Source organism: Sarcophilus harrisii, chromosome 4 (genome assembly GCF_902635505.1).
Source record: "Sarcophilus harrisii chromosome 4, mSarHar1.11, whole genome shotgun sequence".
Lineage (NCBI taxonomy): Eukaryota > Metazoa > Chordata > Mammalia > Dasyuromorphia > Dasyuridae > Sarcophilus > Sarcophilus harrisii.
In genome coordinates, this window is record NC_045429.1 from 279,419,107 (window position 1) to 279,441,339 (window position 22,233).

Below are 22,233 nucleotides of genomic sequence, written 5' to 3' on the forward strand. Positions count from 1 at the left end.
AGGATTTGGTTTCTGTCAAAGGAGGGATTTGGACTATATGATAACTTTGATCATCTAAGACTTGAGTCTAAAGGTTTCTACAGGATTGGTCTAGGTGTACCCTGCAAACTCAACCACTGATTGAAAGGTCATTTGCTATACTTCAGGCATTATATATCATATGAGTTTAGGATTTGGAGTCAGATCTGGATTTAAATCCCCTCTTTGGTACTTATTACCTGTGCAGGCAGCCCTCTTCACCTTTCTGAGCCTTATTTATCTCATCTCTAAATAAGGCAGAGTTGTATTAGATGGCCTTTAACCAAGCTTGATAAAATTGTTAAAATTATTTTCAAAGCTATTGTAAAGGACTAGTATTTTAATACATCAGAGCATAATGGTCAAAGTAAACATTTCTCATTGACCTAAATGACCTTAATTTCTTAAACAAGTCACCTTAACCATTCTTGCCATTCATTGCTTCACCTGTAAGACAAGGAAACTGGATGAGATAATGTTCGCAAACTAAAAATATTTCTATTCTAATTTGTGAAGGTTGTTTATTGCTTGAAAATGTACTAACAAGATTAGCCATGTAGCAAAATTATGTATTATATCTAAATCTTATGATTTAGACCTTGGTAATCATCTGGTTTGACGTGAAGTCCCTTTTAGACTCAGATTTATGATACATGAAAATAATATATGTGCCCCACAGAGAAATTGGGGAAGGTATAATTTACAGAATTCTTTAAATACCCTTCCTGTCTCCAACTTGAACATTTAAAATAGGAGTCAGTTTTTTAAAAATTCGGTTTACACACAACTTCCCACCAACATTATTATTAACCCAGATGTGTGATTTCACTGGCATAAGGGACTCCGCCAATTCAGAGGAAAACCTGCTTTGCAACTCCCGGGAGCTGCCCGGGGGCAGCAAGGGCAGGCTGAGAGACGGGTTAGAAGTGGGCCCGAACCCTCTCTGCTCTTCTCTCTACGATGTATCCATGGCCCAAAAGGATGGTCTCTAACAGTGACCGCTGCTCTGCCAACACCCAGTTGGCAAACGGAGATGTCAGGAGAAGAATCAGGTCCCCGGGAGGGCTCGGACACCAGGTCCCGCATCTGGCTGAAGGGCACGGGTGGGGAGGGAAGGGCCGGCCCTGGACAGCTTCTCGCCCCCCTTCCGGGCCTGGCCACTTTCAGAGGGGCAGCTGCCCGTCAGTCACCAGTACAAACTGGGCACCCACAGCTCTGTGGCTGGGCCAGCTCGCAAAGGCCAGGTCCCGGAGCGGACGACTTCTGGGTGCGAGAAGAACCGAGTCTAACGGTCGCCGGGTCCTGGCAGGGCAGCCTCTCTGGGGCCCCAGCCTGGCAGTACCCACACGTGCCTTCCTTCCCCTTCCTGCTCTTGCTCCCGTCCCTCCGGGTTCCTTCCCTGAATAGCATCGGGAAGAGGCTCCTGCTGCAGGAAAACCGGGGTTCGAATCCTCCCTCCGACATTTATTCCCGGTGCCATGCTTGGCTAACTCGCTGAGCCTCCAGTTCCTTAGTTGTAACAGGAGGGGTTCCATTCCCAGACATCGCCCCCTCCCCTTCCCAGGCCCTTTCCAACCTTCTCTTCCCTACTTTCTCCCTTTTTCTTTTTCCCTCCCTCTTCTGAACCCGGTCTTTTCCCCCTTCTCTCCATCCCAGACCTCATTTCTCTTCCCTTCCCCCACCATGACCTCTCCTTTTTTGCCTTCCCCCCAACTTCTCTTATTCCCCCTCCTCTCTCTCCCTTCCCCCCACCAGCCTCTTCCTCTTGGGACCTCTCCCCCCCTCCTTGGCCTCCTTCCTTCCATGCCCTCCTCCCCCACCTTTCTTTCTCTGGCCTCTGTCCAAATGGGCCTCTCCTTTCCCTCCCTCATTAATCCTGATGGCCCCTGGCGCCAGACGAGAAACATAAAGGGTTAAAATGGAAACCCAAACTATCCCAAGGGAGGGGGTGGGCTGGGTCTGCCTTTCAATCTGCCTGGCTCTCCCCAGCTCTGCCTGTTGCCATGGAAACGCCGGCTAAAAATAAAATGGTCTCCAAATGCAGAGCCCCATGCATGGAGTCAAAACAGACTAATTAAAGCAGCGGAGGCTAAAACGTAAAGATAATTACAAACTCACTCCCGGTGCCAGCCTGGCAAGTTTTTGGTTGTGTGTGTTTATTGTGTATGTGTGTGTGTGATGGGAAAGTAGAGGATCCCTGCCCAGGGGGTCCCCTTCTCTGGAATCTCTGGGAACCCCATCTCGAAGAAACCAGAATTCCCCTTTCTCTCATATCTCTAAATTCCCCAGGCCTCTAAACTCTAAAATTCCCCTTCAAATCCCCAATTCATCTACCTCCCCCCCTTACCCTGTGTCATTGGAGTCACCTCACTACAAGTTCAAATCCTGGGCTTGGGTCAAATTCAAGCTATGTGACTTCTAATCCTCCATTTATTTTTAGAGTTAAAAAAAAATAATAGTAATACGTGCTCTCTCTTATATTCCTGCCCCTAAGAATCTCAGGATCCCCATTCCTGAAATTCCCCCTCTTCCTGTACATTTCTCAGGGATCTAGTTATCTACTTACTCAAGGAGAAACTAGAACATAAGCTCTCTGCCCTTGGGAAATCTGTCACTCTCTGAGAGTCCTGTTTCCCTTGGAATCCCTACCCCATCAATGGGCTGTGAACACTGGGTTCTCCCCCACCCCATCTTCCTTCCTCATTGTGCATTTCAGGAATGGATTCCAGCTTCCTTCTCAAAGGCCTTGTCACTAGCTGTCCCTTGGGCAATTACAAAAAAAAAATTTAAAGGCCTCAACTTGGGCTGTTTGGGTTTTGTTTTTGTTTTTTAGAGACAGATGCGCGCATTTCCCTGCCAAAACTGCTCCTGGTCTTGCTGATGGTCCCACCCTTCTCCCTAGGGATGTGTGCTGCTCGGCCGAGACCAGGTTCCCCTCTGTACCAAGGCTTTTTCCTTTCTATGAGCCTTGGAAGTTGTACAGTATCATTGTCTATTTTGATACACAGTCAACAAGCATTTATTAAAGTAGGTATTGTGCTAAGGATACAAAGGGAGAGAGAACCACAGCAATAGTCCCCAGCCTCACAAAATTTACATAGTAATGAGGGAGACTTCATGTACAAACACTACATAGCCAAGAAGGAAAATATTCCAGGGGGAAAGACTCAGGGGCCTGAGGGGCCCAAAGGCTTCTCCTAGAAGGTTTGAGTTGAGTCTTGAAAGAAGTCACAGATGTCAAGAGGTGAAATGCTCAGAGTCAGGGAGGTGGAGTATCTTGTTGGAAGAAAGCAGAGTTAGTAGCATTGAATCCCAGAGTGGCTAGAGGAGAAAACTGGAAAGGTAAGGTGGGGCCAGGTGTGAAAAACCTTAAATGGCAAACAGAACTTTTTATTTGATAAAAGGATGCTATGGAGTTTATTGAGGAGAGTTGTAGCAAAGTGCTATACTGGAAGAGAATCACTTGACAGAACAATGTGTGAAAAATGGGTTAGAATGGGAAAAGACCAGAGGCTGGGAGATTAGCTAGAAGGCTATTGTTTATTAACAGATGAGAGGTGATAGCTGTGGGACACATATAAAAGATATTGTGAAGGTGGAAATGACATGAATTGGCAACCAATGGTTAATGTGGGATGCATGAGAGTGAGAAGTTGGAAATTACATTCCTATTGCAAACCTGGGAGCCAGAGAAGTTGGTGGTCCTCTTAAAGGGAAGTTTGAGAGGAGGGGAAAGATAGCAGGTTCTGTTTTGGACATATTGTTATACTTTCCAGGGAGTAGTAATAGCAATAGTACCATTTTTTGTTGTTCAGTCATTTTTCAGTCACATCCTACTCTTTGGGATTTTCTTGGCAAAGATACTAGAGTTGTTTGCCATTTCTTTCTCCTATTTGTTTTATAGATGAGGAAACTGAGACAAACAGAATTAAGTGACATTATCCAAGGATTCCAGAGGCCTGCCCCAATCACTATTGAAGTTCTAGTCCAGGAACAATTCCCATTCACAGAACCCTAGCAGTTCCAACAACTAGCCAGACTGAATCAATTCAATTCAATTATTAGTTGGAGCATCAGGCCCTAATAAATGAAACAAACCAACCCACCTCATTCTACTTCACCAGTTACCTAAAATAACTAAGCAGGCTTTGCCCTCAGTAAAACTGAAATCATTTTCTTTCAATTTAATTCAACAAATATTTTATTAAATATCTACTATATTCTGGGCACTTTGCTTAGGCACTAGAAATAACAGATACAAAAATGAAACTGCTCTTGCCTCCCAAGGAGCTTACAGTAAAGCAAAAGAAAAAGAAGAGGGAGCAAGCATTTATTAAACACCTATTATGTGCAAAGTGCTTTATAGATGTGATCTCATTTGATCCTTACAACAATCTTTCAGGGAAAAGACTATCGTTATATTAATTTTCAGTTAAAGAAACTGACGTTTAACTGAGGCAAACAGATTTAAGTGAGTAGTTGGAGATCTGCAAATGAAGGTCAGGAGAGAAACAGGTTATTGAGATCTGGGAGTTAATTGAATTTATTCACAAACATTTATATGTATAAATACTTCATGTACACACACATATATGTGTAAACCAGTAGGTAGATATAGATAAGATAATTGAACTTCTGGGAACTTGAGATCACTAAGTGAGAGTAAAAGAGGACCCAGGACTGAGCTTTGGGAGACACTCACAGGTAGGGTTGTGACAAGAATTCAGATCTAGAAAAGAAGAGTGAGAAAGAGTAATCACATAGGAAGGAGGAGAACCAGAATCACAAGAGCCCACATTGGAGAGAATACCTAGTAGGAAGAAATGATCAATGGTGTTAAATATTATGGGGCAACTAGGTGTTAACAGTGGTCAGAGCACTGGGTTTGGAGTCAGGAATACCTGAGTTCAAATATATTCTCAGACACTTTCTATCTGAGTGACCTTGGGACAGCCACTTAACTCAGTTTCCTCATCTGTCCAATGAGCTGGAGAAGGAAATGGCAAATTCCTTTAGCATCTTTGCCAAGAAAACTCCAGACTGGGTCAGGAAGAGGACAAAACTGAACAAGTGGCTTTAGATTCCTAATCCTATAATTTTTAAATTTTTAATTTAATTTTCGTAGGTTATAAGTGCACATTCATTTAAAACATATTTCCCTGTGAATTATGTTGGGATAGAAAAATCAGAACAAAAGGGAAAAACTGTAAGGGAAAAAAGGGAAAAAAGCTGAGAATAGTATGCTTCAATTTGCATTCAGTCTCTGTAGTTCTCTCTCTATGTGTAGTGCCATTTTCCAGCCAAAGTTTATTGGAATTGTCTTGGATCACTGAATTGCTAAGAAGAGCTAAGTCTATCATAGTTGATCAGCCTGATCCTATAATTAATTGCTGATCATAAGAGTTCATGATCATCTAGTGCTTTGCAAACATTATCTTGTTGAATAATCTCAAATCTTTGGATTCCCAGACCAAATCTGGTTCCACTCCAACACATATCTTCACAAGTGATAAGTAGCCAACTCACAAGATGCAAAATGAAGTGTGAAGTGAGAGGAAAAAGCTAATCTATGTAACACCTATGTAAAATGGCTTAACAACAATGTCAAAGACTGCAAAATGATTTAAAAGCTCGGGGTTTGAGGTTGAGTCAATCGGCTATTAAAGGTCACAAATAAGATTTGAAGTTAAGTCTTTTGATGCTCAGATCAGTGATTTTACATATCTTCTGGTAAGGGGGGGGGGGGGGGAATGGTGTTAGGTTTAAGTCTTGAAAACACACAGTAATTGGGGATTTTTGCCTTACAGGACCATCAAGGTGGAGGTGTATGACTGGGATCGGGATGGCAGGTAAGTAGAATCACTGAACTCAAGAACACAGAGCATCATGGAAAGCTAGAAAGAATGACCTGTCAGTCTCAGTGGGAGGAAATAGGACAACAGAGGGGCCAAGGTTCCTGGTTGGTATGTTGGTTATCTGTCACAGTCACCTGTCCATGAGCACAGCAGATCCAGGCTACAAAGGGGTGTGATTTTTAGAATTATTTAAAAAAATCTCCCTGTTTCCATGCATCTATCAGCATTTTTGACTATAGTGCTTGAAATGTCCTACTTTTTTAGACAAGGGAGGAATTTTGTTAAATGCAGATATTTCACAAGGAAAATTAACATCTTAAGCCATTGTTTCCTAAGAAGCATGATAATGGAGCAGGTAGGTGGCTCAGTGGACAGAATGCTAGGAATCAGGAAGCCCCAAGTTCAAATTCAGCCTTAGACACTTAGACACTAAGTCACTTAACCTCTGTTTACCTTATAGGCAGCTAAGTACAGTAGATAGAGTGTTAGGCCTGGAGCTGAATTCAAATCCAGCCTCAAATACTTACTGTCTGTGTGATGCTGGGCAAGTCATTTACCCTTTGTTTGCTTTAATCCACTAGAAGAAGAAAATGGCAAGCCATCCAAGTATTTTTGCCAAGAAAACTCCATGCATAATTAGTGGTGTGCTATGGTCTGCAGAGTCACAAAGAATTGGATGTGACTGAACAATAAAGCACAGCAATGTGGTTTTCACTGTGAGACCTGGGTGTCTCTGGAAGGGACCTTTTGCAGAGGGGAAAAAAACCCAACCATTCTGGAGCTCAGTTCATCTTCTATAAAAATAAATTGGTCTAGATGACCTCTGAGACTCCTTCTAGTTATAAATGCCATCGTATAAGCCTATAATTCAGTCCAGAACACTGAAAATAGTCGCAGTTCTGGAGCCAGATGATCCGGATTCATATATCTTTGAGGCTTTTTCTCATACTTGTGCAATCTTGGACAAGTCATGTCACCTCTGTGTCTCAGTTTCCTCATCTTTAAAATGAGATTGATTTAAATGACTTTGGAGAACCCCTCCAGATCAGATCCAGGATTCTGTGTCTCTGGATTAATTCCTCAGATTAGTTCAGGGGTCCTCAAACTACGGCCCGAGGGCCAGATGCGGCAGCTGAGAACGATTATCCCCCTCACCCAGGGCTATGAAGTTTCTTTATTTAAAGGCCCACAAAACAAAGTTTTTGTTTTTACTATAGTCCGGCCCTCCAACAGTCTGAAGGACAGTGAACTGGCCCCCTATTTAAAAAGTTTGAGGACCCCTGGATTAGTTATTCATCATCTAGTAGAGAAGGGATGATGTTCAGGTCTGAAAAAGAAGAGGCAGAGATCAGGAGGGATGAGAAACTGTTAAAGTAGAACAGAGTGAAGGGTGGGAGGCAAGTGGTAGGGCTGGGCAGGTAGGACACTTGGTAGTGGACAGCAGGATGGAGTCATTGAAGCTGCTGGGTGCGATGGATAGAGTGCTGAGCCTAGAGTCAGGAGTTCAAATCTAAATTGAAATAGGCACTGGCTGTGTGAGTCTATGCAAGTCACTTTACCCTGTTTGTCTCAGTTTCCTCATCTGTCAGTGATCTGGAGAAGGAAATGGCAAACTACTCCAATATCTTTGCCAAGAAAACCCCAAATGTGGCCATGAAGAATTGGTCATGACTGAACAATAACAACAACTTCCATATACTGTCTAGCTGCCTCTATTGATTTTATATGTATTATATTTTTTATTAATCAATAAACATTTATTAATTATATACTGTGTACCAGTCACTGTGCTAAGATTGGGGATACAAAAAGATGCCCTTAAAAAGCTTCCAATCTAATAGGGAAGAAAACTTGCTAACAAATATATATATATATATATATATATATATATATATATATATATATATGAAGTGAGCTATATGCAGGATAAATAGGAAATAATTTAAAATGGGAAAACACTAGAATTAAGAGGGTTTGGGGAAGGTTTCCAGTAAATGAAGGAATTTTAGATAGAAAGCTAAGGAAGTCCTCAGGTGGTTTGGAAAAGGGACAAATTTTCAGGGAGGGGAGACAGAAAGAGGGCAGGAGCTAATAGATGGGGTGTGTTGTGGAACGGCCAGGAGGCCAGGGCCATTAGATAAGAGAGGACATATTGGGAAGTAAAAAAAACCTGTAAGAGTGTGTATTTGTGTGTGTGTGTGTGTTTGTGTGTGTGTGTGTGTGTGTGTGTATAAGTTATGAAGGAAGGAAGACGTCTACTGGAGATCCATTTTGAAATGTAGGAAAAACAATTAGAAATCCAAATTTGGAGATTCAGTAGAGAATTTGGGCGAGAAAGGTAGAATCAACATAATGATGGTAATTCATGATGGAAACTGATGAGAACACCAGGTCAAGTAGTATATATAGAGAAAATGGCTCCAACAAAACCTGAAACTCTACCCTTAGAGAGCATGATCTGAAAGAGGATCCAGCAAAGGAGATTGAGAAGGAGCACTCATAGAGAGGAGAACTAGGAAAGAGTGATGTCCTGAAAACTTAAAAGATAGTATTGAAGTGGGAGAGAAACTGTTCCCTTTACTGAAACTGTTCCTTTTAAATTGTGCCCCCTTTTTGATCTGAGAGATCAGGATTTCCCAGGCTCCAAGAAGTCCAGAGAGAGGGCCCATCCTCCCAAGATGAGAAAAGCAACACTATTCAAGGGCAAATAAACTTCCATTGATCTTTTTGAAATTCTAAATTCTCATTCAATTGAGAAATCTTGGTCTGATCAACTCAGGCTGTCCAGCCCCCTTCCTCCCCACCAAGAGCTACCCCATATAACAGGTTTCCTTAAACTCACTCCTTGTAGAAAGCCTAAAGTAGCTTGTTCAGCTGCTAGGACTCTCTGCCCACTGAGAAAACATTCTCTCCTCAGTGCCAGACTCCATTTCCCTAATAGGACTTTGCCACTATAGAAGTCAGTCTCTTAGCAAACTGGTTTCTAACTAACAATAAGCTTTCATTTTGCCAATAATATTTTGGGAATAAGTGAATTCTTTCACTTTGAACCTAGAGGGGATTTTAACAATTCTCTCATTGCCACTAACCTCATCACCACCTGGAATCAAAGGAATACAAACCTCATCATTTTCAAGGAGGAGAGAATGGTATTCCCCCCACTAGAATGCAAACTCCCTCAGTGCAGGAATTTTTATTTTTGTTTCTTTGCCTAGTTGAGGTGTCTGACCTGTAATAGTTGCTTAATTATGTTTAATTAATGAGGCACTAATTGATTTATGTTGCCCCATTAAGAATAACTTAATTGGGAGGTCATGTGATGTTACTCTTACCCAAACATTTTCAGAATTTTCTTTGTAACTTATCTTCAGGTTCACCTTGAAGCCCCCATAAAATAATTTTTCCTGTTACTTTATCACAACACATCATTTTTTTCTAACCTGAAATAGTATTCATCCACTTCAGGCACAGACTTGACTCCAAATAACTTTTGCAGATTTCAAAATCGAATTCCTCTTTTATGGAAAGAAGGTACAGCATCATTGAAGGTATTCAGAAGAATGAGCCTTGAAGACAAAATTTGCTTTAAAAGGCTTTACTGAATTACATTATTGGTACTGTTTGTCTGATAGAATATAAGCCCTTGGATGACATATAGTAGTTCATTTATTATTATTATTATTATTATTTGGCCCTTGTCTAGCAGCTGTTGCTATGGAGACAAGAGACCTAAGTAGACATCCTTCCAGAGTTCTCTTGGTGATGTTTTTTGAACTTAGATTTCTGAGAATGTTTTTTTTTGGGAGATTTTTGGAAGAAAGGAGCTAGGGCTGACATTCTCCGTTCTGGGGCTCCTCTTCCATCTGTCTAGCAAAAGTCAGAGTGGCAGCAGCAGTGGCCTGTCGAAATCAGACACTTGATCAACAAGCATTTCTTCAGCATTTACTATTTGACAGGCATGGGACCAAGAAATGGAAGAACAGGTTGAGGGAGAGCAGATGCTCAGGCTCTCTGTTTGACCTTTACCTAACTGCAAGCCCCCAGAATGGGAAATGAACACATGAATTCTCTCCTTCCAGCTCTTCTGTCCCACAAATCTCCAAGAACACATAAACCTACATGTTTTAAAAAAAACACCCAACTGTTCACTCTGGTCATCTTCTCACCCCCATAGCAATACAGATGCTACATTCATATCCTCCACATCTAGCACAGGGTCTGGTACAAAGCAGGGACTTAATGTGCGTTTATACTTGAATTTTGGATTGTCAAGTTTAAGTGATGGGAAAGAGGCAATGTGATATGGAGGAGCAGAGGGCTGCTTGTTGAAGAAATGAATGAATGAATGAATTGAATTGATTGCAGGCTTCAAAGGCAATTCCAAAGAAAAAGTTAAAAATTTCTCTTGAGCTGTAATAAATAAACTATAATTAGCTCACATTTGGGCCTGGAGTCAGGAAAACCTAAGTTCAAATCCAGCCTCAGCCATTTATTAGTTGTGTGATCCTGGGCAAGTCACTTCACCTCTGTCTCAATAGAGGTGCAAAATAGAACCTACTTCCTAGGGTTGTTATGAGGATGAAGTAATATTTGACAAGGATTTTACAAACCTTAAAATGCTATATAAGTGCTAGTTGTTTTTAATTTATGTTAACATTAGTTAACATAAATATAATTAGTATCAACACTTGTTATTAATCTTAACATTTAATTAACATCAACACTGTTATTAATGCTCATGGTCATTGTTAATAGCAACACAATATAATGACAATGAACACTGCTATCATTAATGTTAGCATAATATAATTAATATCAAAACTGTTGTTATTAATATTAACATGACATAATTAACATCAATGTTGGTTTCAATGTTAATATAATATGTTAATATTATTCAATGTTAATATTATTCAATGTTAACACTAATATGGTCATTGTTAATAGTAATACAATGCAATAGATATTAATACCATTGTTTTTATTATATATATTTATTATATTATATATAATAATTATATTAACATAATATAATTAATATCAACTCATTCAGTATTAATATCGTATAATTAACATTAACATTATTATTATTATCTGGACATATTTCTTCAATCATAATACCAGAACAAGAAGGTTCTAATTCTTTCCTACTCTGCCCTAATTCACTATCACATGATAGTAAGGACATTGGCAAACTAGAACACATACAGAGGGGGCAATTAGATGACTAGAGAACTGGAAACTATGCCTCATGAATAACGGGGAATGTTTATTCTGGAGAAGGAAAGACTTAGGGGAGGAACTGAATAAAAAGCCTTTTCAGTCCTGTGGGTCCCCCTTTCATTTCCATACTGAGAAGGGTGAAAAAGCAGAAAAAAGAGACAGAGTGCACTAAGAATAGCCCAAAATGAGAATTAAAGCCAGAAATATTAGCTTTATAGTTTTTGTGATAAATGTGAAATCTTTGTCTATTGTTCATTGACCAATGAATTAAAATACTGTTGAAAGAAATCAACCATGTTGATGTGAATTTCTCCATATCTATAAAAGCAGAAAACAAAAAAAGGAATTGCAGGTAATTAGAATGATCAAGTCATTGAACAATTGACAAGCATTTATTCAGTGCCTACTATGTGCTAGTAATTCTGCTAGATGCAAGAAATAAATTTAAAAAATTTTTAAACAAATCTTTTGAAAAAATACCTTTTATATGCCAAGTACTTTATGAATATATTTTTTCCGATCCTCACAACAAATCCTGTGAGATATCCCTGCCCTTAAGAAGCTTACATTCTAAACAAAGGAGGCAGTACATTTAGGGAAGCTAAAAAGGAGTGTAAGAATATAAGGGAGAAAGGGGACAGGAGATGATGCACTGAAGTATTGTAAAGATAGTCCTTAAGAGTTCAGCTTGGAAAGGTATGAAGGCCTGTTTGACCTGGATGCTCTCCAGAGATTCTAGGAGGAATCAGCCAATCAAAAGGAGAGGCCCCATGGGCAGAAGTTACCTTCAATGTGTCAAAGAGTAGAGTGAGCTTTTAGGGTAAAGAGATTTCCAGGGGCCATTTTCTAGGGAAACAACTGATTTACCTAGTTACTGATGGATTATTATCTGATCACTGAATTATAGCAGAATCAGGTAGATATGTGCATATGTTTGTGAGATCAAAGGTCATAGTTAATTTCAGATTGATAACTATTTCAGTATAAGTAATGTCCTTTGTAATTCTATGAATATTTTATACACTTAAAAAATTGTTCTGAAAATGGGTCTGTAGGTTTCACCAGAATGTCCAAGGGATGCACAATATAAAATAGGCTAAGAACTCTTAAATTAGAAGAAAAGATGAAAAAAAAAAGATCCTCAATACAATCACACTTACCTGTTCCAGCAATGCCTCCCTCCAAAAAAAAAAAAAAGGAATATGGAAAAAGTAAAGATACTGATTTTGATGATAATCACTTTTTTTTTATTTAATAGCCTTTTATTTACAGGTTATATGTATGAGTAACTTTACAGCATTAACAATTGCCAAACCTCTTGTTCCAATTTTTCACCTCTTACCCCCCACCCCCTCCCCCAGATGGCAGGATGACCAGTAGATGTTAAATATATTAAAATATAAATTAGGATAATCACTTTCTAATATAGTTCAGCTACTATAAAGCAATTCTCACAATGAGGAGACCCGGAGAGATTAGGAATTCCCTTCATCAGCAAACACTTGATTTTCTTGCTGAGCAGAGATATAACAATCAAGGAGAGTACCAGTTAAAAATATTTTTATTTTTGTTCAGTCATTTCGACTCATTGTCACCTCATTTGGGGATTTCTTGGCAAAGATACGAAAGTGGCTTGCCATTTCCTTCTCCAGCTCATTATATTGATGAGGAAAGTGAGGCAGACGGGGTAAAGTGATTTGTTCAGAGTCACACAGTCAGTATATGTTTGAGGCTAGCTTTAAACTCAGGAAAAGAAGACTTCCTGATTCCAGGTCTGGTACTCTAGTTACTGCACCACCCAGCTGCCCACAGTTAAAAAATATGCTCATTTGTTAAATACTACATAGAGTGATGATAGAAGATTATAAGTTGTACTGCTTTAGAAAATAGCCATCGTGGTGAAAACAAATCTGCAGAATGAAAGCAGACATGAAACTCATACAAATTATATCATTCTAAGAGCATCAGTAAATGAGACCATCAGGATAACAGTCAGAAAAGAGAACAGATTTGCCAACATTCCTATCTTACATTTTGTTTTCTTCACTTATGAATACAGAGCTACTACTACTAAACTAAAATAAATATAGAACTAAGGTTTTCTTAACACTTCAACTTCCAGTATACTACACCCAGAAGTAGAAAAGAAACTTTTACATAAGGAAACTGGGAAGAATGTCTGGATCAAAATGAGTACATACAGAGGAAATTCATGTTGGAAATCTTCATGAGATCCATGTGTCACCTGGGTGTGCTCTTAACATAGCTTCTTGAAAGCTAAGCCAAGAATTATAGCACTCATCAAAATCACAGCTCAGAACCTCTACTACTATGTATCTTTGAACACCAGTATAACATATAAAAATGCAAGAGACAGAATTTCTGGGTAATTAATCATTTTATTAATTATGGCTTTCTCTTGTAAACCAAGACTCTTTATGGAAGCATCCTAACCTATATGCCCTTGGAACAGTGGGTATTCCTGACAAATGGGAATCAACTCTGATTGGTTAATAATTAATGAAAGAATGAATGTCATAATGAGAGGTGGACCTATTCTAATGAAGGCTGAGTACATAATTCTGGTCATGTCATAATGGATGGAAACTCAAGTCCTACCTCGGGGCTTTTACAAGGGGATTTACAAAAGCATCTCTCCTTCACTTAATCAGTGAACAGTGAATGATGATGGTGGACCACAAATCCCACCGAGATTAGATTCTCCTTGTAAGGTGATCTAGTTGCGTGGAGTGAGAAGCAGGTACCCAGAGGATTTGGCCAATCTTATCTATGCAGCAATGTCCTTCCCAAGAACTGGCTGAATAACCTACAGGCATTTATTTGAATAAGGAAATAGTAAGGAAAAAGACTCTGGATTCTCCCCAGCTCCAATATTGTTTATTAATATAAGATAGAAATATTCATTTCTCTCCCCAAACCAAACCAGTTGACATGTTATTTCAAAGAAAATGACATTTAATTAAACAGAATAGCACACTGATTAAAAAGAAAAAATTTCTCCTAGGCAAAGGAACACAATATCTCAGATTTCCATGCTGCCAGTAGAAGATATGCTCTCAAATATCTTAAGTTCTCAGGGATCCATCTCCCAGCTGAAACACTTCTCATTGCTTCCTTGGATCAGTTTCTCAAAAGCTTATTATATCTCACTGATACATGCTGAGCATCTCTGTAGGTTAGTGAAGCTATCCTAGGACACCACTTCTCTGGCAATGAGAGGCTGCCATTTTTTTGCTGGGCTCCATCTTCAAAAAGTTGCTGCCATCTTCTTTTGGAGGGTTTCTTCTTTCACTTTTGGAACATCTATTTTTTCTGGGAGAGAGTAATATTTTTTCTAAGAGACTGCCTATACCTACAGTATGGCTAAGTGGATAGAATCCCAGACTTGGAGTCAGGAAAAGCTGGGTTTAAGTCTCGTCTCAGCTATTTATTAGCTATGTGATCCTGGACAAATAATTTAGCTTCTCTGAAACTCGGTTTTCTTATCAATAAAAGGAGAATAATATTGGTATTTACCTCACAAGATAGTTGTGAGACTAAAAGAGGTACAGTTTGTAAAATATTTTGCAAATCTCAAAATATTGTGTAAATATTAGTCAATCTATTAAGCGCTTATTGTGTGCTAGGCTCTTAGCTAAGTACTGGGAATGCAAAGAAAAGTAAAAAATAGTTTTTTTCTCAAAAAACTCACAGTCTAATAAAGGAGACAATGCATAAACAATGTACAAACAATATAGAGAGTAAATGACTAGGGAGAGTAAGGGACTAGAGGATGGGGATAGATGAGGACATTAAGAAAAGATGGGAAAGACTTACTGCCAAAAGTGATAGTTGAGTAGAGTTAAAGGAAGCCAAAAGGCAGAAATGAGAAGGGGAAAGGGAGGGAAAATCCTTTAGTCTCTTTTGGCCTCAGTTTCCCCATCTGTGAAATGGGAATACTAATAACAACCACCTTTCAGAGTTATTATGAGGACCAAATGAAATAATATTTGTAAAAGTACTCAGCATAATAGCAGACACATAGTGGGAGCTTAAAAAATTCTTGCTTCCTTTTCTTTCTTTCCTCTTTCCCCTTTCAGCTTGAGATCTATGAAACTATGATTATTCAAAAAGAAATCAGCTTTTCAATGCATATAGAAAAACCCGAATGGATATAAAATGCTTATTGTCCAGACTAGGACATGCAGCTGGATGCCTATCGTGTGAAGGAATCCGTAATACTGTCTATGTAGGCCAGGCACTGCAGGTGGATGGATGATGAGCCGGGCCCCAGAACTGAATAGAAAAAAGAGAGTAGGCTGAATTTCATTTGGAAAATTGTGAAGTGCTTTTAATGATCCCAAGTGGCCGCCCAGCACAAAAACCCGTCTTTATAAAATCAGGGTTTTAGGATGCTGTGTGGTGATGAATGCTAGAACACCACAGCCCCACCTTGTGCAAAAAGCCTTTGCCGATCCTTCCTAATGCTAGAGCCTTCTTCCCGAGAGGCTTCCTGCTCTATCTAGTCTGCATCTTGTGTGGACATAGTTGTTTACCATTAGATTGAAAGCTCTGAGAGTGGGGACTGGTTTTCACCTTTTGTATACCTAGCACTTAGCATTGTGTTTAGTACCTGGTAGGCACTTAATAAGTTCTTGTTGGCTTGACTTGACCCTAAAGACTCTTAAATAACAAGTAACCAAAGACCAATGGAGGGAACATGTGAGTAAGTAGAGTGTGGGAGATTTCCAGTGATGAACTAGCTAGCAGGACATTTAAGAATGGGCACTGTGCTAAATTCTAGATATGCAAATATAAACAAATCAGTTGTCTCCAGCCTCAAGGAGTTTATATTCTTTTTTTTCCTTCAATAGTATTTTATTTTTCCAAATATTTGTAAAGATAGTTTTCAACACTGATTTTTTTGTAAGACTCAGTGTTACAGATTTTTCTCTCCCTTCCCAAAACAACAAGCAATCTGAAATAGGTTAAATATGTGCAGTGTTTGTAGACGTATTCCCATATTTGTCATGTTGTACAAGAAAAATCAGGGGAATAGTGAAAAAAAAACACAAGAAAGAAAACAAAGGTGAAAAAGCTATGCTTTGATATACGTTCAGTCTCCATAGTTCTTTTTTCCATATTAACCATCTTTTTGTGTCCTGGATCCCCAAGACAGTCTATTAAGCCTATATACCCTCTCTCAGAATAATGTGTTCAAATGAAAAAAATAAGATAGAATTATAAGGGGAAAAATATAAAGAAAATAAGATAGAAGGAACACCAATTATATTGAAATAGTAAATTTTAAAGTAAATTCACAGAGCCCATGTTTTGTTTTGTTTTTGCAATGGTTCTCCCTATCTTGCCCAAGTTGGACATATACCAGCTACTGATTAGACTGATCCCAATTCTGGTTGGTACAGAAACTTTAATCTACTCAGATTTTCTGACCTGGGCAATTTGCTATAGAGAACCTGGTGACTTTCTTCTCCCCGAGGGAAGAGAATGTTTCTCATATCCATGCTAGACTTACTGTAGAAAATCACTTATTTTTATTTTCTCAGAGCTCCCAAACTCAAGTGATTTGCTAAGTCCAGACTTCCCCAGAAGCAGAGACCAAAGGCAAGTTCCATTATTTCCATCTTAGACCAGCTGAGAACCTCTCCTCTGTTGGATCCATGAGGAAACAAGGACAAAAATTGCCCAGTAACCATAAACTACAAATGAGTTTCAATATGTCCTGCAGTGAATTCCTACACTCATAATAATAGCATCTACTTCTCGGGATTGTTGTGAATATAAAATGAGATATTTGTAAAGCTTTTTACAAATCTTAAAATGCTTAATAACAATAATAATAATGATAATAACTAGTCGGTTGTTGTCCTTTGTTCTCAAAGAGAATCAAAATCACACCACTATATTAGATTCGAATTGCAGTGTGCACAACTGTGGCTGATCAGCTCAGAATGCTCCGCCAACAAGTCAGCCACATATAATCCATATGAACATTTGGGGTGGATGCTCTAATTTTACACATTTTGTGTTTCTTATGAGCTAATTTAATTCTGCTTTGCTCAGTAACTAACATCATATAGGGCAGCTAGGTGGTACAGTGGATGGAGTGCTGGTCTTGGAGTCAAAAAGAATTATCTTCATGTATTCAAATCTGGCTTCAGACATTTACTGACTGTGTGACTTAACCCTGTTTGCCTCAGTTTTCTCACCTATAAAATGGACTGGAAAAGAAAATGGCAAACCACTCAAGAATCTTTGCTTAAAAAAAAAATCCACACTGGGGTGAAGAAGAGTTGGATATGACTGAAAAGTCTGAACAGCAACAAAAACCATTATATAGTACTTATCATAGTGCCAGGTCCTGTGCTAACATTTTACAGCTATTATCTCATTTGATCCCAAGAAGAATATTGTGAGGTAGACACATTCTATAGAAAAGGAAATTGAGGCAAACAAGAATTAAATGATCACCTAGGATTGCATAGTTTGTCTGAAGCTAGATTTGAATACATCTTCCTTTGTAAACTTTGTAATCGATTGTGAGACTTAGGAGACACTGGCCCAGGACCACTCAGCACGGCATGACCACATCAAAGCTCTTTGAGCAAAGCAGACCTGGTCCTCTATCTCCTACATCACCTAGGCATTATATTAATATACCATCATTATTATTAATCCATTAAAATGTTGGTTCATGTGGAAAAGATTTATTTGTTCTACTTGGTCCAGAAGACAGTACTAGGACCTAATTCAGAGTGATATTCTGAAAGTGGTGAGCCCCTAGGATCCCTGAACCCTTAGGTGACCATTGCTGTGAATGAAATTGGAGCCCTGTTCCTCTCCATCCGCCTCCCATGTCACAGACTGAGGGCTGGATTGGCAAGCCACCGTGGATTGTAGGCCTGTCCTCACATGGTGGATCACCTGGGCATTGGGACTTCTATAGTGCTCTATGTAGTCCACCAGCATAGGGAATACCTCTGTGGGCTGAGCTGTTGGGTCTCTGCATTTGTGGACCCAAAGTGGTAGATGAGATTCCAGTTGGGATTACAGGAGCAGACTGTACTCATCTAAGCATGAAGGGTGAAGAGTCTGGACAAGCTTGATCACAGTAGGCTTGGATATTAAGAGAAGATGAGGAAGGGAGGGGACTAGTCTAGACAAGACTGTAATGGATAACTTCTAAAGTCCTTTACAACGTTCAAGTTCTATGATTCTAAGATGCAGAAAGCGAGATTTCTATTCCATATAAGTAAAAGTTTCCTAAAACTTTTGATTTGACCATTGGTGCAGGGAGGCAATTCCCCTACTATTTCTGCAATTTATAGTCTTAACTGCCTGGGGAACTTGCTCAGGTCACATATCTGTATTTATCAAAGATGAGACTTGAACCATGTCTCTACTCACAATGCAACATTGACCCTCTTCCTGACAGTTATTGCTTTTTAAAACTAGTGAACTTCCAGTGGAATGGGATATAAAGAGGGAGCATCCAAGAATGTGTTGGAGCCAGCTCAAACTGGTTTGTGAGAGCCAGTTGTTAAATTTATAGTGTGACTATTCACACTTCTAAAATTGGCAAAAGCTGCAAATCAAGGCTGGATTTATTGTCTTGTTTATAGACTAGACTTAAGAAAGTAATGGAGGAAAATAAGGTAGATTAAATTTAAAAGCTGTCCATAGTTATTCCTGTCCAGAAGAAGAAGAAAAAAAGTCTACCTTATTAACATTTTTTTCATTACTTAAAAGATTAAACTTAAAAGCTGTCCACAGTCATTCCTCTCCAGAAGAAGAAGAAAAGTCTACCTTATTAGCATTTTCCTCATTACTTCCTTAAGTCTACCCAATAAACAAGACAATAAATCCAGCCCGGATTTGCAGCCTTTGCCAATTTTGGAGGTGTGAATAGTCACACAGCAAAATTAACAACTGGCTCTCACAAACCAGTTTGCGCCAGCTCCCACACACCCTTGGATGCAAACTCTGTCTCTCATTCCCCTGGAAGCCCACTCCAGCTTTAGAAAGCAATAAATATCAGAAAGAGTCAGTGTTGCTTTGTGGATAGAGAGCTGGGAAAAGTCCTTCAACAGGAGTTGAAGAGAGAGCTGATTGTTAAATACTTACCAGCATACCTTTGACCACATCACTAGATAGCTTAGAACAAAGGATCACTGACCACTTGTTGGGAATGTGAGCTGGAAAGAGGAAAGAGTGTTTTCAATGGAGTATGGGGACCTCTATTCAAATTTTCTCTCTGAAGTTGTTATTTTGGCAAATCATTGATTTCCTGAGCTTCAGTTTCCTCTTCTCTAAAACAGAAGAACTAAAGGCTTTTGAAGTGGAGTTCTAAATCTCAGAAGCCTGGGAAGTGAGTGACATGAGTCCCTTCCAGTTCTGAGAGTCTAGGATTACCTGGCCTACTTGTTAAAACAAGCCATGTGACTTTATCATTTCACCTCCGGCGACAACATCCCCCTAACCGGCCTCTCTGCTGCTAGTCTCTCCTCTTGACAATAATCTTCACCTTTCCTAGTTGTTTCCTCCTATTTGTTATACATGTAAAGCTCTCAAGGCAGAAACTGTATCCTATCTGCCCAATCCCATACTGGGCATGTAGTCAATGCTGAGAAGCTGATAGGGAAGTGAGAAGACAGGACTTCAGTGATTCGTTATTATCTATTGCATCAAATCCAAAATTCCTCAGCCTAACTCCATTTTCCTCCCTTTTTACCTCACTGACCTTATTTCCCCCACCAACGCTAACTCTCAGCGCTGAGGGGGCCCTTCATATAATTTGCTTGTTTTTCTCCCCGTATCTTTATACATTCCACAGAATGCCCCTTCTCTTCTCTTTTTTTTAAAACCAGACCTGAGATTTCAATTGCATAGGAAATTCTGGGACTACCCATTACCAATGCAAATTGGTATGTGCTTTGCAGCTTTTAAAAAAAATTTTATGATAAAGAGTTGTCTGGACCACAGAGAAAAGACTCGATAGAATTTCACACTTAGTATGTATCAGAGATGGGACTGGCATCCCGACTCCAAGACTGGCCTTTCATCCATTATTTCAGGCTGCCTCTTATCACTTAGTTTTTCTCTTCATCCCCTCAGGATGCCTAACTGTGTATCCATTTTTATAATGTCTATTCAGAGAGAAGATTGAGGAAACAAAAGTAGGGCAGCAGAAAGAAACAGAGACAGAGAGAGATGAGAGGGGGGAGAGAGACAGAGAGAGGGAAAGGGAAAAAGAGAAACACACAGAGACAGGAGAGACAGAGACAGAGAGAAAAAGAAAAAAAGACAGAAAGAAACAGAGACAGAGAGAGAAAAAAAGAGATGAGAGGGGGGAGAGAGACAGACAGATGGACAGACAGAGACAAAGAGAGGGAAAGGGAAAAAAGAAACAGAGACAGAGACAGAGAGAAAGAAAAAAAAAGACAGAAAGAAACAGAGACAGAGAGAGAATAAGAGATAATATTAACTTCCTATATGCTTGGGTATACAAATACAAAATATAAAAAAGCAAGTTGGTCCCAACTCTAAACATTTTAATAGGGGAGCTAGAAAGTGGGAGTGGGAGAGAATACCCAAATGGAGGCAAAACTACTGAGGAAATGGAGCAATTCTGGACTAAATAGAACGGGGATTGAAGGACTATGGCTCAGGCTGCTCAAGAAATACCTCTCTCAGCCAGAGATTCACCAATCAGGGGAGCAGGCCCCAGGGCCAGAGTCATCCCAGGGTGAGCAGAACTACTGAGAATATGGAGCAGGCAGGAGATTGAATTAAATTGGGATTGAGTTTAGACTATAAGCTTCATGAGGGCAGGGAGCTTTTCATTCTAATGTTCACTCTAAATTTATCCAGTATCTGCTATAGTGTTTTGTACCCGTCATGAATTTAATAAAATTTATGAAAGTGAATTTTTATACTTATTTTATAGTTGCTTTTTGACTCAACCTTGTCTGCCTCAGTTTCCTCATCTGTAAAATGAGCTGGAGAAGGAATAGAAAACCCCTCCAATATCTTTTCCAAGAAAACCCCAAAATAGGTCATGAAGAGTCAGACATGGCTAAAATGACTCAAGCACAAAAATTGCGTTTTGATCCTTTCAAAATAAGTCATTTTTATCTAAGTGCTTTAGCAAATAGATGGCATCATGGGTAAAAGGCTAAATCTAATGTTAAGAAGACTCATCTTAACAAATCACCCTACTTGGTTTGTCTCAGTTTCCTCATCTGTAAAATGAGCTGGGAAGGAAATGGCCAATCACTGTGACATCTCTGACAAGAAAGCTCCATTTACATTTTGCAAAAAACTAAGACTAAATATGTAGAGAGGCCCTATGATATAATGAGAAGAGCTCTGGATTTGGAGTCAGGAAAGTGACCTCGTTGGTTTGAACCCTGGCTCCACTACTCACTATCTTGGGCAAAAGTCTAATTCTTTCTATGCCTGAATTTCCTCATCCATAAGAAATGATGGAGTTGCACTAGATGGTCACTAGGGCCCCCTCCCCAGCTCCAAATCACAAGTGGTACCAGTCTTTTATGTCCATAGTATAGAAGAGGAACTTGGGGCCATGTGACTGAGGAGTCTTGTCCAGTGTCATTCAGATAATAACTAAGAGAGTTGGGACTAGAATCCCAGTGGTCTTTTCTCAACACAATTGCCTTCTCATCTGAGTGTTGACTATGGCCACTAGCTCTCAAAGGCAGCAGCCATATCATATCTGTCCAGTTGTGGTGCTAGGCATGTAGTTAGTATTGTATGTAGGCTGATAGAGAAATGAGAGAAGTTGCTGTGGAGGTCCAGTTGTTTTTCACTCATATCTGACTCTGGTTCTCTTGGCAAAGACACTGCAGTGGTTTGCCATTTCCTTCTCCAGCCCATTTTACAGATGAGGAAACTGAGGCAGACATGGGTAAGTGACTCACTCAGGGTCACACAGCTCTTAAATGTCTGGGGCCAGATTTGGACTCATGAAGATGAGTCTTCCTGACTTTAGGCCCAGCCTTCTATCCGTGATGCCATCTATCTGCCCTAAAGCATTAGATAAAAACGAATTATTTTGAAAGGATCGAAAACCAGTTTTTGTTGTTGAGTCATTTAG

General features: G+C 39.5%; 1 protein-coding gene across 4 annotated transcripts in view; it reads left to right on the top strand.

Annotated features, from left to right (window-relative positions):
• CPNE5 (copine 5) overlaps positions 1-22,233 on the top strand; it is a 188,706-nt gene that overhangs the window by 128,289 nt on the left and 38,184 nt on the right. For all 4 annotated transcript variants that reach the window (XM_031964965.1, XM_031964966.1, XM_031964967.1 and 1 more), the window contains one exon: positions 5,826-5,867. In XM_031964965.1, the coding sequence (XP_031820825.1) occupies positions 5,826-5,867 (42 nt within the window). The remainder of the gene's footprint in view (positions 1-5,825; positions 5,868-22,233) is intronic.